Here is an 18022-nt window from a genome sequence, read left to right as displayed (position 1 = left end):
TTTACCACGAAATAAATGATTTATGATTTTGATTAATACATATATTAAAAAGATAGCTTACGTTTTTCTGTCTTTGCCGTAGCTATCGCCTTTAACAATATTATTATATTTTCCCGAAAAGCAGGTATTATAATTATCGACATCGTGAACTAAGTTCATAAGTAGCTCTCTTATGACATATAAATAACATGCCAGAAACGATGTAAGTAATATATAAAATAAAACTCAACAAAAAAGAACAAATTCAACAAATATTTATTTCAAAACATACGTAACAAAACAAAATGCTTGTTCACGTCATAATCCCCTGATGAAAAAGCATTATTTTACAAAGCGCTAGTCCTAATCGATCTTTTGTCACATTCAACTTATTTCTTAAAGCTTACCTAACTAATACCTACTTACTCTATTGTTTTAAATATTAATAAAGTAATTAAGTACCTACATATATTACAGGGAGCCTACATAGCCAAGGTGACAAACGTTGATAGAAAACGCCAATCGAAATAATGTATTCAGTCACGTGACTTCTCGAATCTGTGGTCTGGATACATTTTTTTCTATATTTTTGGCGTGTGTCGATGTACGACTGTCATCTTGGACCCCAGTTATATTGTAGGAAATACATTATTATCTACAAACAAATTCAGTTCAATGCTAACACAAATTGAATCATAATTCAAACATTAATTTGGTGATGATTTATCTAACTTCGGTGTCCTTTTCAAGTGTCCGTAAGTTATGCCTCCTGCAGCAGTATGGTACATCTGGTTGGGGAGGAAACCTCTTTCGTAATGTCTAGGCGCAGGATAGTGCGAGTAGTGCCGGTGACTGGACAGCGCTTCGTAAGCTGCAAGAGGATCCTTGGCGTAGCCTCTCTTCATGTATTCCAACTGAACCCCTGAGGGCACATACGAATCGAGCAGAGACATAGGTCTACGCTTATAGGGAATACCAAAACTTTCACTCGGCTTAGGTGAATATGCAGACGAGATGAAATTACCTCCAGCGGCATATATAGGCTTTGATAAGGGACGGAATATCGGCAATGCTTTAGGAAGGTGGGATAAATGCGACGGTGGGCCTTTTAGGAGTAATGGATTCGGCGGGGGCAGCTCAGAAATGACATTATGCCGCGGATCTTCCCTAAGAGGGGCGTGGGAGGAATAATATCGGGGATATTCAGGACTTGGCTTAGGATAAGGCTGGTCTGTCTGACTTGAATATTCTTTTGGATTTTCGATGTCATTTTCTTGAACTTCTTCAACATTATTTGTCTCGGTGAATTGGGGATTCTGATAATATCCTTTAGGCGCAACGGGAGGTGCGGCTATAGCGGTTGGGTACTGTACCACCGGCACTTGGTATACCACTGGTGCAACAGTGGCCTGCACGGGAGCCACAGTTGACGGAGCAGCATAGCTCACATAAGCATATGGTTGCTGGATATACGTTTTTCCCGTTGGGGTTACGTAGGTTGGAACCTCTATAAAGTTTTGTTGAGGCTGTATCGCTTCTGGCGCTGTAGGGTAAGCGTTGACTCGGCTGACTACTGGCGCAGCGTATTGAACTCCCGGCTGACTATTAGCTGCCTGCTCACCATTCTCATTGTAATACTGTGGGACTAGATATATTTGCATGGGGACATTGGATAGATAACCAACCATTGCTTGCTGAGTAGAAGGAGCTCCGTACTGAGATTTAGGAGATGCAATTTGCGTTGGAGGTTTTTCGGGCGGCTCAGTAACTGCGTATTGCTGAACATATCTGGGCTGCTGAGGAACCGGGTTCGGACTTTCAAAATATCTTAGAAGACCATTTTTGAAGAATTCCAGCGGTAATAATCCAGGCGCAGTACCTGGTATCACAGTTTGTGAGCGAGGTTCGGATTTCTGACCCAGCTCCTTTTCTTTTTCACTTTTTAAATTGTCATCTTCGATGTCTTGCAACTCAATTTTCTTCTCGGCTGCGACGGCAAGGGCCAGGACGCATACAAAGGCAACCTGAAAGTAAAAGCGTCAGTGTGAGTAAGGTTGATGTCCGTGGCGCGTGGCCAATGCACCACATGCCCAAACATAGCCCGAAGAGGCGTGCCGCGCGCGCTTGCTGCCTTATGTCCAACAGGTGAACGGCAAAAAATAGATTGCAGCCTATTACGAAACCAGTTAGCTTTGTGGAGTACTTAGAAACGGGAGCTAGCTTTTACTCGTAATTTATGTGGTTAAAAGATTCCAACGCTTTCATCCTATGTTATACACATGCGGTCACCATAATACGTCGCTATATCATTATTGTTACATTTCCGACGCAACGACGTAATCAGACGCATATCTAATAAACTAATGATATAAGTTTCGTAACTAATAGTAGGTTAGTCGCATTGTTGGTTTTTTGTCGGCAATCTTTGCAAATACGTCAGTCAAAGTATTCTGTATGAGTGATGTATGAAATGGATACAATTTCTAGAGATATTAAGTTGCCGTTTGAATCCTAATTGAAAGTCAGGTCTTGTGACACGAAATCGCCTTTTGTTTTGAGATTCGCATAGCATGCAACGTATGTATTGGTATGATGGTGAATAATTTATTTATGATGATTATTTGTGTGTTGTTAAAGCAAACTAGGCGGTAGTAACTAGACAGAATGGCCTCTCACATAAATTTAAGTTGTCGTACCATTTAAGAACGAATGGCAATAATAGTTTGTGCGTATGAAAATTAATATACACGTTTACAACTGCCAAGTTAGGCAGCTTAGCCAGTTAGCTAATGTTTTGCTTAAACGCTTCCAACGGGGTCTTTGTGCTGATTTGCCGTCCAACTTTAGTCGTCCAGTTGCGTCCATTAGACTGATTTGCTACAAACAATTGCGTAAAATTTGAATACAAACCTACCTTCCTGCACAAGTTTGGATTTATCACAATCGATAATGACTAAACAATAAATCTGCCTGCCTACATTAAAATAAGATTTCGCAAGTAGCAAATTAAAGAAGAAATGTGAGTTGCTGCTTCGCATCCGTGCCTTTCAAAAGTCATCGCGTGATGAATAAAAGTGCCGACGGGAAAAGTTCATGGTTTGATTTCTGTTTTAGGTATTCGGCCCGATTCAAAGAATGAAATACGATAACGATAAGTTCTGGTTTAGATAAGTTCTCATTTAGATATCGTTTGTATGTCGTATAATTGACAGAAGCAGCTCGATTCAGGCAACCAATGTCACTTTGACGTTAGAAATATCGTAGATAGATCTTGTTGGGATCACAGCGGAATCGAAATAAACGTAAATTTTGACATGTCGTTTAGTTATCAATCTTTTAAAAATCTTTCCAAGATCTTAAACGTGTCTTAATCATTCTTCGAAACGGGCCGATTGTGATTTTGGTACGTATCATTTACAAGCATAATAAAAACAAATTTTAAGTGTTCGATATACATACTTAGTTATTTAAAGAAATCTTACAGAAATTGAGTGGACTAATATAACAAAAACCAATACCAATTTCGACGGACGGATGGAAACCGAAATAGCTAGGTGAATTCATTATGGTAATTTTACTAAAATACCTATAAAATACTGAATATTTTCTCCCAATATGATATGCATTGCCTATTGAATTAGGCATTTAGTTTATATCAACACCTTTGTCAGTGGTTGCAGCAGTTACACAAAAAAGGTTTTTTCTACTCGTCGAGCTCGTCGTGTGTGATTCAACCATTATAGAATAGAAAAGAAAACTAAATATATGCTTGATTTACCTACTGCGCTACTTCACACAGTGGTCGAAAACTAGCTCATTCTGGGACAAAAACTAGAACACTACTTAAAAAATATATAAAAATAGCCGTGAAAATTATTAACTGTCGCGTAATATTAACCTTGAGTAACATAAGCAATAAAAACAAATATAAGTAATATAATAATACGTAAGGATTACAAAGCTATTAACTCCTATAATTTGACGAAAACTAGCGCAACGACTCCACTCTATTAAGGCCCAGTAGGTTCGTGTTCTTCTCTCACTCTCACTGAGCTTAAGTGTGAGCGAGATAGAAGGACGTGCTCTGGACTGCTGACATCATGTATTCGAATTTAAATTTTTACTGTGTTTTAATAATGAAAAAAGTAGTCCCTGAGGTCCCTCATTCTTAAATATAATTTTCATAAATGTTAGTTTTTGTGCAAAATTTATTATAATTTCTTAAAGTGCATTTTAGACCTATATTCGTGTTATTTTTCTATAGAGCGAAAGTCAAAAACTCAGGATTCTAATCGCTGAAGTACCTAGAGAAAGACCTCAAGATTGCTAATTAAATGTTTGGCATTCGTATTATGATCAAAAAAAGCACTACGACTTTTCGAAAACTCCGCTCTCTGAGCCTACTGCCTCGTTAATTAAAAAAAGTTTAAGCGTTAGTTAAAAAAATAGTTAAATAATGGGTATAGTAAGAAGTTAATGCTTGTATTTATTCATATGGTTCGACATTAATCATTGTATAATATTAGTCTTGTAGCTTTGATTTTGTTTATACAAAGGCATTATACAAATATACGCATGTGCAGCAAGGGAATAAAATGTGTGTGTTTCAGCTCCGATGCACGACTGGAGTTTACTCATTACGAAAGATTATAAAATACATTATAAAATTTAAGATTGGAACTCCGCAAACTGACATGTTTCCATGCAGCCGTTGCACGTCACGTCAGATTTGACTTTATTCCCCATAAATGATTGTACCTCGAGCTTATATATGAAAATTGATTTTTAAGGAGTAATTTCCAAAACAGTCCAAAAATAATAATTATTCTTATCTATGATTATACCTTAACTATATATGTGTAAAACAGGTGACCTGCTTGAGACTACGGGTGGCTCATTCCTGAGCCAAAGAATAGGCATTGCCATTCAACGAGGGAACGTAGCCAGCCATGGGCACCCTTCCTGTGGGGGCTTCGCGAGAATACTTATTAAGAAAAGAAATCAAAAACCAGCTCTCCTATATATCTCCATAGTGGCGAACGAAAATATTTCATTTCTTGCTCCGTCAAGTATTTCACTTTCCAAAAGGGTTCAGTCACCAAAAAAGGTTGAGAATGTGTCAAATTTTGACATTGAATATTACCTAATTTTGAAAATGTTCAGTAGTACAAATACAAATCAATTATTAACCGACACAATGAACATCAAGTACTTATGAAATAAATCTATGTGTTGCAAGTTTTAAAGACTTTCGACTTATTTTTATTTCAATGGCCGCTAATCGAATAAGCGCATTCACAGCACTTAACCGCAATCAAATAATATAATAAAAATACTATAATCACCTTCCAATCCCACGCTACAGTTTTATTAACGTAAGTTATAATCGAGATGTAAAGAGAACCAGTTTGTTACCTCAAAACAAATTTGCGCAACTAAAGGTCTTCTTGAAGTTTTTGTGTCAACGACTGTTACTCAAAATTCGTAGGATCTTTTGTACCTTTTATAAAGATACGTTTATATGTAATGTCAAGTAGTTTACCACTTTTATGGGCACTTTAATGTCGCATTGCTATTGTGTACGAACACGTCTTAGCTTTTAGATTGTCATAATCCACAATGATTTCATAAAACTGTCTACTATTGCGAGTATTATCGTAGATTTGAAAAAAAAAATGGAGTGTAAGGTACAGAAAAATGTTCCAGACAAAGGATAATTTGGTTTGGACACAGTAAGTTACAAGATTAATTTTATGGAAAAAGGATACTTCGATAAACTAGTGATAAAAACTTATGGCGTTATTCATAAACCCATCACAAGCCTGAATTAGCTATGAATTGATTGTCTTTGTCTGTCATTTTAACTTATGTATTTGCAAGAAAGGGATAAAACATGATTTAATAGAATAAGGGGGTTTTAAACAATAAATCTCAAAAATCCATGTTAATCAGGGCTTTACCATTTAAATGGCATCACACACGGCGAAGATACTATAATATTTTATCTTAAGATATAAATATCGCTCACTATGCAGTTTGGATGAACTAGCACAGATGGCTATGATAATATATATTTTCATATTACGGTATCTTAAGCTATCGAGGGATATCGCAATTTTATATTAAGATGCGAAATATATCTTAACATGTTATCTTAAGGTACAAAATATATCTCAAGATCCTTAAACGAATATAATACAAACGACAAGCATACAATAATAGGTATAACACGATCTTAAGATATCCAGCGGATATATGTATTACTGAACAGTGTATGATACCTTATTATACTTACTATAATATTTTATATCCAGGCATCTTAGTATAAAATATTATAGTATTTATATTCACTGTGTGTAACGACCTTAATTAATTCAATAGTTTTTCAAACATGTACGTCATATCACAACTGTCATTAGTTATGATTATGTTTATTACGCTCTGGTAGTTAAGTTTCATTTTTTTATCATTTCCTTACTCTCAAACCTACGTCTCGTTAAAATTTGCAGTAATACAGTAGAAAAGGCGACAAATTTAAAAAAATACGCGTGCGGCGTGACACGCACGATAATGAAATTGGGATTTAGGAATATTTGAGTCTCATAAAAAAACCCATACCGACCTTCTTGCACAATGCTTTATGTGTACACTGTACAGTATAATACTTATTTGCAAAATAACAACAACAACAACTGGGGAAGTACCTCCACCTCACAGAAAACCGCAAGCCAAATAACGCTAGACCCTACTCATTGCTGTGTTCCTGCCGGTGAGTAAGGTTGCCAGAGCTCAACGAGGGGAGGGAGGGGTGTTAGGGTCGGCAACGCGCATGTAACTCCTCTGGAGTTGCAGGCGTACATAGGCTACGGAAACTGCTTACCATCAGGTGGGCCGTATGCTTGTTTGCCACCGACGTAGTATATAAATTGTCATATGCCGTAACATGTATTAGAATAGGCAAGTGTGGCCCTTTTTAGGGTTCCGTAGTCAACTAGGAACCCTTATAGTTTCGCCATATCCGTCTGTCTGTCTGTCCGAGGCTTTGCTCCGTGGTCGTTAGTGCTAGAAGGCTTATATTTGGCATGGATATATAAATTAATAAAGCCGACAAAGTCGTACAATAAAATCTAAAAAATATTTTTTTTAGGGTATCTCCCCTACACGTAAAGTGGGGGTGAATTTTTTTTTTTCGCTTCAACCCTAGAGTGTGGGGTATCGTTGGAAAGGTCTTTTAAAACTAATAGGGGTTTTCACGAAACATTTTTTGATAAAGTAAATATATTCGGAGATAATCGCTCCGAAAGAAAAAAATAATGTGTCCCCCCCTCTCTAACTTTTGAACCATAGGTCCAAAAAATATGAAAAAAAACGTGGAAGTAGAGCTTAAGAAAGACATCAAATGAAAACTATTAGCGGACATGATCAGTTTAGCTGTTTTTGAGTTATCGCAAAAAGTTTTCCCTTCATAATAAAAAGACTTACTTTAATTAGGTACTGATTATGCAAATTTGCCTATTTGTTTAACTCGGGTGAAAGTTACCGTTCCATCTCTTGGTTAACAATTTACTATACTTTAAGCTCCAGTTTAGCTTATTGTGACGGAAGAGTAACTACGGAACCCTACACTGAGCGTGGCCCGACATGCTCTTAGCCGGTTTTTACATGCTTAATAAGCTTGTAAGCACTTTACCTTCATGATATAAGTACAAAATAGAAATAGATAGAGTGTATGTTTATGAGGGGATAGATATGACTGCATTATTTAGAATTGAGAATATAATGTGTCACAACTACCTACTTCATGTCCTTTCCCCTTTGTTAATTATTCTACTTTCTGGCTTTTAAGTGAGTTAGTCAGTTAAAAGTCAAATATGATACAATATCAGTTGAATCTCTTGACTTTTGTTAATTATGATAAATAACGTAAATAACTCAAAGCTGGACACTGTACCAATAGCTGCCGTGTTCAATATTAAATCTAAGCAATAGAGGTGATAAACAGTCTGTCAATTATTGGAATTATGTTGCCAAAATAACATTTACCTTATTTATTTAACACGTTCGCTGCGGCAACCCAAAACCATGCCCTGAATTTCAGTGCGTTACGAGGTCTAATATACCCCGTAGAGGGTTTCACTATGTTGCGTTACGGGTTTCAATATGCCCCGTACACCTACCTTCATTTAGGATGTTCTAAAGTCCCCAAAACATATTTATTGTAACATTTTTTTATGCCAATTGAAAGATTACGAATGCTGCTATGTTACTCTGCCCCCGTATCTGGATCTGATGAAAACTTATCAAGTTATTGAAAAAAGAAAAATACGGGGTTGCTTTAACCCCATGTCGCACTAGAGTTGAAGAAAACAGGGGGCTTATCGAACCCCGTAACGCACACGCCGTATTTGTGTCGATAAATTAATAGTGATGTGAAAGAAAACAAACGATATTAAAAAGAAACATATTTTTGAATTTTTGTTATGTAAATAAACACTAAAAATAAAATAAAACAAAAACCAAAACAACATTCTTAAGTAACTTTAGAAACGTTATAACACACTAAAATAAAAAATCAACAAAAAAAAACAATCTTAACAAGCTTTAGGAACGTTTTTATATGTAAATTTTATTTCTCTATACGTATATATAATAGTTAATGCTCTAAGTTATAACAATTTAAACGTTTTCGAATCGGTGTCTTCAATAAATTACTTATCTGTTCTTGTGTTAATGATTGATCAAGGAACAACATATTATCCAAGGATATTTCACTTAATGATCCATAATTACTTCCCTTCAGATCCAGTGACCTTAAAAAGGAATCGTCTGACTTTGGCGAGAAATTAGAAGTACGAACTGATGTCTTGGTTATTGAGTCTAATTTTTCACATTGGAATTCGTTTTTGGAATACGACAATTCTAACATGCGTCGTGATCGCTTCATTGCACTCGAACTTGTTGCACTGAATTAATAATTACCGATACCGATAACAGCGCACTAATTACTGCACTAGAGGCGCTAAGCGTAAACACTCCGTACGGGGTAATGAATCACGATACGGGTTTTTTGGACCCCGTACCGCACTAGAAGGTAATTTTTGCTTTGTGGTCGGTACGGGGCTCATAAGACCCCGTTCATTTTTTAAATGCCATCTGATTAGATTTTAAAACCGAATTATAAAGATATATTTGTGTCTATTGTAGGCGTAAAAATACCGAAGTTACAGGTTCCGCACCTGCGGGTAGACAGTAGTTTTCTGCCCCGCACTAAGTGACGACACCGTACGGGGCTTAAAAGCCCCCGTAACGCAGTGAACGTGTTAATATTCAAAGGCGTAAATTATTTAAGTACTTCAATAATATTTAAAAGCAATACTTTTCTGTACTCAAGAACTTTATATTGCTGTAAGAAGTAAAAATATATCACCAGTATATTTATATATTCATGTCCATGTAAACCAACTCGAGATTATAGATTATGGTATCAAACTCACTTTTTATGAATTAAAGTTACTTTTATTCATGCTTATATTTGTTTGACAATGTAATGAATAAGTCAAAACTATTTTGGTTACAATGTTTTAAAGTTTCCAAATAACCATAATCTATGGATTCTCAGTCAATGAAAACGATTGTTAATTGGGAATCAGTTTTAAATAATTTGATATGGAGGTATTTAATTATACTATACATAAAATGCAACAACGTGCTTACCTGCTTCAATAGCATCATTAATAAGTTCGAAGAGAAGCTAAATCACGAATTCCAAGAAACTCCCGAAAGGTCACAAAACATGAGCACTTTGTCTATGGCTAGCACTTCAATAACACCACACAGCTGGCCCCGAAGTCATTCCATCTTCATGACGACGTCAACTGCATACTGTCCTCATATCCGTCAGTGTCCATGCAAGCGGAGCCGTTGGAAACCCTATAATTTCAAAACCATTGGTTAAAAAGAAAATCGATGCCTCCTTCAATGACCACACTCGATAATTGGCGTATGCGTTTAGAAAAACTATTTTCAGTTGTCTATGGTTTGCATTTTGAAAAAAAAGCGCGGGAAAAGTGACAGTTTATTTTTAAATTTACGACAAGTTGGTAATTAGGTATGAACTGGAATTTAAAGAATATGATTTTTTAAAGATGTACGAACTTTTTTTCTAAATTGTGGTACCGCGCAAATGCGTTCTGCCGGCTGCCCGGTTTGTAAGTGGTGCGGAGTATTGGCGTTGTGTTGTTAAATACCGCACTACTCTACATATTGAAGTACAAGAAAGGCGATCGGTCGCTCCGCAACGAAGACACGGTGTTGATAATGATGATCTTACATGGATTCGGACAAATTCATCGAATCTCGCCCGGTGACTAACTTTTGTTTTTTTTTTATATGTTCAAGTTTATATATAATTTTTTAATTTTTATTGTTTTAGACAAGTTTAATTTAGTAAAAAAATGTAGTTAATGTTTGGAATAACAATATATATTTCTCATAAATATGTCTCACATTTACCTATACTGATTACGTGAATAAGATTTATGCTTTCGAGTTTTTATTTTGTTGAGACATAAAAAAAGTAAGGAAAGCCTTCATGTGATCATATCAGTTTTTAGGATCACTGAAATCAAACACCTGATCTACACAGAAATCGATTGTAAATAATAACAATTGTCAGTTCACATTTTACTTTTCAAGTTTATGTAGATTATCAATAAAGAGTTATAACCGAGCAAAGCTCGGTCGCCCAGGTACTTTGATATAAATCATGGGACGATCTTGATTCAAATTTGAAATTAGAATAAAGTATAACATAATATATCGTTAATCATTTGATTTGGATCACATATGTATAAGTTTATATTACTTATATAGATAGATGTAAAAAAAACTATTATAACACAATATGATATCACTGGACTCCGAAAATACGACCATATCTCCGCTTATCGCAAAAAACTTAACTGGCTCCCTATTCGTGAACGTCGATCCTTGCGTATTCTCTGCACTTTGTTTTCAATTTTATTTAATCCTTCAGCCCCTGATTACCTTCGTTCCAAATTCAAATTTGTTACTCCGCGCCCCGGCACCGATCTCCGAACCTCCCGTAGCCTTCAACTTATTGTCCCTCGACATCGTACAGGTTTCATGTCGAATTCCTTCAACATTCAGGCAATCCGGCTGTGGAATGATCTTCCTCTCTCTATGAGACAAGCCCAGAACAAATTCTCCTTCAAGCGCATGTTGCGCAAGCATCTGTTTGACAAGGTTCAAAGGTCGTCCTCATGATGTTTCACAATGGGTATATATTTGTATATGTATGTATTTATATTTATGTATCATATTATTTATGTACGTATAATTTTATACAATTTTGTGATATTTTTTTTTGTCATTTTACTCTGTATTCTGACCTTGCACCAATTAGGATCTTTCGGTTTGGCTCATGGTTGACTGGTAGAGAATGCCTTCTGGCATTAAGTCCGCCATTTGTACTCTTCATGTATTGTGCAATAAAGTTTAAATAAATAAATAAATAAATATCATTCTATAATTATATGCGTTTCTAATTCTTTCATGTGACTTATATAAAAGTAACCTATCTATTAAAGACAATGAACAATTTACGTTGCAGCAATTTAAATTTTCTATCGAACCAATGCGGATAAATACATCTTGTAGCTTTAAAACCAATAATTATGAAGAATGGCAGTTATTATTACAGCCAAGCGATTACAGGATATAAAATCGTAATATTTACATCGTATATTACGAAATTGGTAAGATCGATTGCGTCTTAATGGCCGGATTATTAAGATGAACTACTTTTAGGGCCCGATCAGACCTCTCATCGCGATCCGACATTGTTATGTCACAAAAGAAATATGAGACGTCGAAATAGCTGTAAGTGATACTTACAAAAAGATGTGAAGTGGCATTTATTGGTGGTACATCCCACGTTAGTGGTAACTACTCTTTCGATTACGTACTCACGGGTTTTGATCTGAATACCTGTCAGAAAGTAATCTTCAATTAATATTCAATCATGTTTTTAAAGAGAAGTATTATTTAAGTATTTTAAAGCTATTTCGTAGAGAATAACCAAATAGATTTCTGCTGCTGCGTTTTCAGAATACTTAAGATGGTCATTTTTAAACGAAACTAAAACGAGCTGTATTAAAAATATATGACCACCTAAACCGATTCCCCTTAGCGTGTTAGTTAAAAACACTATTTATTTATGAAGAAACGAGAGCTGACGTACCGTTTTTCACCAGTTGAAAAGTTATTTTGAGTGTTTAATGCTTTATACGGTTTATACAGAATCGAGCCGGTAATGGTATACATATAATAAAAATATTTATTTATAAATGGTCACAAGCGGTATTTCTACCCTACCTATTGTTACTGAGTATGCTAAAACCAAAACCAGTAGTGCTTATGGATTAGAAGTGTTTTGTTTTAGAGCAACGTGCTTCTTTTCTGTTCATGACGTGCAGCTGGTAGATGAAAGATGTAAAGGGCTAACACTTTCGGTTTCAACAACTTGTAAATAAACTATAAATCAGCTCACAACTTTTTTTATTAGAAAGCTCTTTATTTAGATCGATTGAGTAAGATTCCGGTACAAGTACCCCCGCGATAGTTTAATACGAGACCATTTTACGTAAACTTAATTTGTTGCTTCCCAGTGTTCGTAGATTTATTTGTAAGTACGTCATAAAGAGTAGAGTTAGCAGAAAAAGTAGCCAATCGATAAAAATGTGTTTTTTTTTTCTAACAATAAAGCTGTGTAGATTACGTGTCCCGGTTTTGACTAACTCTTAAAACAAATGACGTAATAAGGCCCCAAAGTTTAAAAAAATATAGTTTTAGAGTTCTACCAACTGACAATTAAGGACAATTTTCAAAAGGTACTAAAATAAATTATATGTCAACGATGTTAATAATTTATGGTGTAAATAAATAAAAAATGCTGTTATAAAAGAAAATTATATCTTTTCAATTTATATAATTCAATATAAACCACGTGACAGAGCTTAAGACAACTCAAAATAATAATTCATTACTTTTTGCTAGAATTGAGACTGCATGTTTAGACTATAGCCTGACTTTAGTCCACCGTAGGTTTTTAATTTAAATTTAATAAATTTGCCGTGAGTTATTCAAAGGCATTTTCCGAAAATAGGCACTTAGTCGAAATTAGTTAATAAAAAAATATATTTATGGCGAATTTATAATGAAAATAAAGCATATATGTAACAATATAGTCTTATTTAAAAAATGAAATGGTTTTTTAGTTACTTTTAACTTAAATATAATTTGGTAAAATAATATTACATTTGGTCCGAAAAACTGGTAGAGACCTTAAAATATATGTTAAATTTTTTTGGATTATGTTTTCTGTAATCTACAAAAAATTACGCAACTCTTGAAACCTATTGGGTTTCTGAATTCAAATTTCGTGTTCCACGGGATACCCTAGTTATAGTTAACTTTGAACTCTCCTCCCATTTAGGTTATTGTGATTAACTATTTAATATTTTGCGATCTAACTCGACAAATCTGTTTCTTTTGAAATTTCCTTATTGAAGCACTAAGTATAAAAATAAGCTAAAATCACATGTTTTCATTATTACTTACATCCTGGTATGTGGTAATAAATGGTAAGTTTTGCAAAAAAGTTATTAGCATCGTTCATTTAAGAATAAGCTTTGTTCACCGCTAATTACCTATTTTTTCAACATAACTGTTAAATGTTGTGTCGAAACAAAACCAAGAGTAATCTGAATGGAGCTCGCTAAAATAATTTGCACGCTATTATGACGTCATATTGGCACACCATACCAAAATTGGCAAAACAGAACACATATTTTTTCACGCTTCATTATTTTCGTATTAAAAGGAGGTACTAGTAAAAACATGAAACATATGTAATCTTCGATAAGAATCGTATTATAGTTTCGTGAGCACTCAAATGTCCAATCTCGGTCGAATCGAGCCCTTAACGTAAACATTAGTACAAAAAAACGAGGGATGTATTAAGATGTTTGATACTTATTTGTGAAAAAGTAGAGAAGAAATTATAACTTTAAGATCTTTATACAAACGTACCAACCATTAGGCATGAGCATGATACCTACATTATTTTTGCTTAACATTAATGAGAGCCAAATTAGTAGCTTTTAAGGTCATTTGATCCATACAGAACACGACATCGTGTATTATTTAATTTTAAATGATAGTTTAATTTCAATAATTAAATGCAATCATCGCATCGTAGTCTGCGCTATTTTTATGTTTTATAATTCCATTGTGCGTAGCATCTATAGAAAACGTCGAAAACGATGTCTGATTGCGCCAGACGTCCAAAACGTATAAATTTTCCTTTTAACAAAAGCTAAAGAAGCATGTCTTAATACTTTTAATGGCAGATTCTGCATAAGAGAATTATGTATGGTACTTTACTAAATGTATAGTCAGCATCAATATTAAGAGGGAAGAATAGCCAGCGAAATAACGGTATTTTTTTCCATAAAATTCCATTTCGGGGGAAAACGTTTTCCACTAACTAAATCTTACCAAATCACTTTGATGTTTTTGTCGATCGCTTCAGCATAATATATTCTAGGTTTATAGGTATCGCTTTTTAAAAAAATCGGTTTTTGTTTTGCAAATTTTGAAAAAAAAGAAACCATATAAACCTAAATAAATCATGGAGAATGGAAAATATATAGAATTGGGAAAACGTTTTCTCGTTTTGTAGTATTTATAGTAAGTATCATGTACATTACAAGCGACTATGGGAGTACCTTCGCAGCGCTTTGTACCTATTTTTTGCTAAGAAGAGAAGATTTTTTGCAATAACTCAAAAACGGCTAGACTGATCATGTTCGCTATAGTTTTAATTGAAAGTATTTATAAAGCTATTGTTTCACGACATTTTTCATATTTTTGGACCCATGTTTCAAAAGTTAGAGGAGGGGACATTTTTTTTTTTCTGATCGAATATTTCCGAACATATTAACATTATAAAAAAAAGTCGTTTTGAAAGATCTATCCAACGATACCCCGCACTGTTAAGTCAAGAAAAAAATAAAATAAAAAATCATATTGTATAGAAGGAAAAAAAAATATTTTTGTTGTTTTTGTTTTACTTGGCGCCATGCATGATTAATCTATTCATACCAAATTGTAGCTTTCTAGCACTAACGATCACGGAGTACCTAACGCCGCGGACGGATGGACAGACGGACATGGCGAAACTATGAGGGTTTCTAGGTGACTACGAAACCTTAAAAATGGGTATTTCCAGCGATCGATATATGAACAAAATGGGAGCATTTCCGAAACTCATACCACACATGTTGTATATCATTTACCAACTGCACTCTTGCTCCTAAGTTAGGTAAGTTGTAGTAATGGAGATTTGTCGGTAATTAAACCATATTAGCCAAAAACTTTGCTAGCAATTAGTTAACAGGAAATTGTGTATGAAACGAATAATATGTACAAGTAGGTAAGAGGTACTTTACAAACGCTGATGGCTTATTTGTGGTAATTCAATACTCAAATTAACCTTAATAAAACTGACAAAGCTATTACATAATTATTTATTAGGGCTGTCCGTGTGCTCTTTGCGTTCGGGAATGATGTCTAGAAGAAATTTCATCTGGGCGATACGACCATAGATACCATGTACTCGTATTACCGGACCAGAAACTATTATTAAACGTAACATTGTCTAAAGATAGAAAAATCTAAGTTTACAAAAAAGCTTTAGTTCCACTTGTTCACTTCGTCGCCTTTTATGAGAATGAGACAGCTTAATTTTAATAATTTTAAATTATTAAATTTGTTTGTTAGTAATTAATACTGCAACTATTGGGGCAGTATCTATCACTAGGACATACAATTAAATAGTTAGGTACATTTCTTTACATCATTTACATTTGATTTGCATCTTCTTTTCATAGATAACCATTCTTTTTAAATCCGATTATTATAAATAAATAAATATTATAGGACATTATTACACAAATTGACTATGTCCCACAGTAAGCTCAATAAGGCTTGTATTGAGGGTACTTAAGGAGGGTGAATAAATGCCCTTACCAGGATTTGAACCCGGGACCATCAGCTTCGTAGGCAGGGTCACTACCCACTAGACCAAACCGGTCGTCAAACCATACTTAATACGCAGTTATAAATTACAAACGACTATTTTAGCTGGACTGCTTCAGAAAATAATGATGAAAGTGCTGACGTTTAGTGACATATTGATTTAGTACAGCGTTGAGCAGTGCAATCTATTTTCATATACCCTAGTTTTTATATTTTTTACGTTACAATACTAATATTCGTTCAAACTTAAACGTTAAGTCTAATACAATAAGGATTGTAGGCATAACTATTAGTTTTACTTGTAAGTTTGTAAAGAGGCTAGTAATCTTTTAAGGCCTAAAGTTTTGTTAGTTTATTTGCTTACTACTGAGCTTTCACTGTTTCATTTTCTCACACACACATGCGACTACTTATACACTCTTTATATTTGAATTATAGGGGTGATTTAGGTATTTGTAGTAGCTCCGTATAGAACTTAAGTGTGAGACGAAACCAAATTAGATCTGCATTTGCAAACTAAATGTCTTTGGGTTAATAAACATCCATAAACGTGTGTCAAACCTAACAAGTTAATAATCGTTTATCCCTATCCGTTATTTTGATATTTCTGTTTGTTAGAAAGAGACACATTTTAACAGAGGTTTGTACTCAATTAACTTCTCTTCATGTTAAATATGGTTAACTGAGTGTACTTATATAAAGGGTGGCAGCCTTATAAGAACGTCTTTAATGAAAGGTCAAAAACCGACTCGCAACAGAACTCCACTCGTTACCCGATGCAGCGATTGCATTACACGCATCCTCGCTAGTTTCTCAATTCTCAATTTACCTGACCGTATCATTAATACGTGACGCAAACTGCGTATTACCGCCATTGTCACTTTTCCTCGCCCGTCGGTTTCACTGGGACTTTCTAAGCAAGTGGAGCAGGGACGACACCCTATCGAATGGTTCACCTTTTTTTGCTTAGAGACAAATAAACGCATGGTTCGCTTATGATCATTTTCACATTGTCTGATCCAACATCGGATTTGATGACCTTTGGAGAAAAACAGCTCCTACAAAATGCCCTACGGCATTAAGTCCTTTTGTTTTTGCGTTAACGCTTTCTTTTGAACAACAATAGGGACCGATCGCATTGGAGGGTCTGCCACCTTGTGGCCTGAATCGGAACCAAAAACATGTACATTTACACGTCACGTGTTTTCTTGTACATAGTAGGTTCTGCCATCTTGTGGGCTACATCGGAACAATAAACATCACTTTTACGCCTCGCGCCAAAAATCTCACGGCTCCTGTGCTGCCTCATACAGTTCATGCACGCTCCCTATAATACTTTGTGCAACGAGAGGGGTACGTGAAATACCGGCAAACACGAGGGTGATCATATCATTGAATTAATTCAATATACTCTATGCCCCGGAGATACGCACAATGTTTTTCATCACACTTGCGAAGAAAAAACTAAATTTTAAGCGAAATAATTCTTAAATACGATGAAATTTCAAACGTTCGTCCGCCATATTGTTATTGTTTGACAGGTTAGGCATTAAAGGTGTGTAATAGTACATTACGATACAAGTGCGAAAAATAGGAAATTCGAAACGAGTGGCGATAAATTAAAACACGACCGAAGGGAGTGTTTTAAATCGACACGAGTTGCGAATTACCTATTCGCACATGTATCGTACAACGTTTTACAGTACATATGGCCCTTTAAATGTTCGACACAGTAACATAATATGCTACTTCTCGCACTAGTGCTATAAAGTAGCCCCATATGTACTGTAAAAATATTTTAAACGGCTATTAAATGCAATCCTTTTAAACATAAACAAAAATATTAAATTAGAAACATCAGTATTATAAAAGCAAACCCATGTAGGATTGTTGGTTTGTTTTGTTATTGTATCCGACGTCT

General features: G+C 34.9%; 1 protein-coding gene across 2 annotated transcripts; it reads right to left on the bottom strand.

Moving 5' to 3' along the window:
* Nucleotides 1-233: 233 nt before the first annotated feature.
* LOC133525898 (uncharacterized) lies at nt 234-17017 on the bottom strand. Of its 2 annotated transcripts, none has more exons than XM_061862310.1 (3): nt 16931-17017; nt 9694-9909; nt 234-2003 (listed from the first exon to the last, which is right to left on the bottom strand). In XM_061862310.1, exons 2-3 carry the CDS (start codon nt 9709-9711, stop codon nt 687-689), a joined length of 1335 nt encoding a protein of 444 aa, XP_061718294.1. In that variant the 5' UTR covers nt 9712-9909; nt 16931-17017; the 3' UTR covers nt 234-686. The 2 variants fall into 2 exon arrangements, with proteins under 2 accessions (XP_061718294.1, XP_061718295.1); XM_061862311.1 differs by lacking the exon at nt 16931-17017 and adding an exon at nt 10135-10506.
* Nucleotides 17018-18022: the final 1005 nt, after the last annotated feature.

The sequence above is a fragment of the Cydia pomonella genome, chromosome 15 (assembly GCF_033807575.1).
Source record: "Cydia pomonella isolate Wapato2018A chromosome 15, ilCydPomo1, whole genome shotgun sequence".
Classification (NCBI taxonomy): Eukaryota; Metazoa; Arthropoda; class Insecta; order Lepidoptera; family Tortricidae; genus Cydia; species Cydia pomonella.
This window is presented reverse-complemented; position numbering and strand designations above follow the sequence as displayed.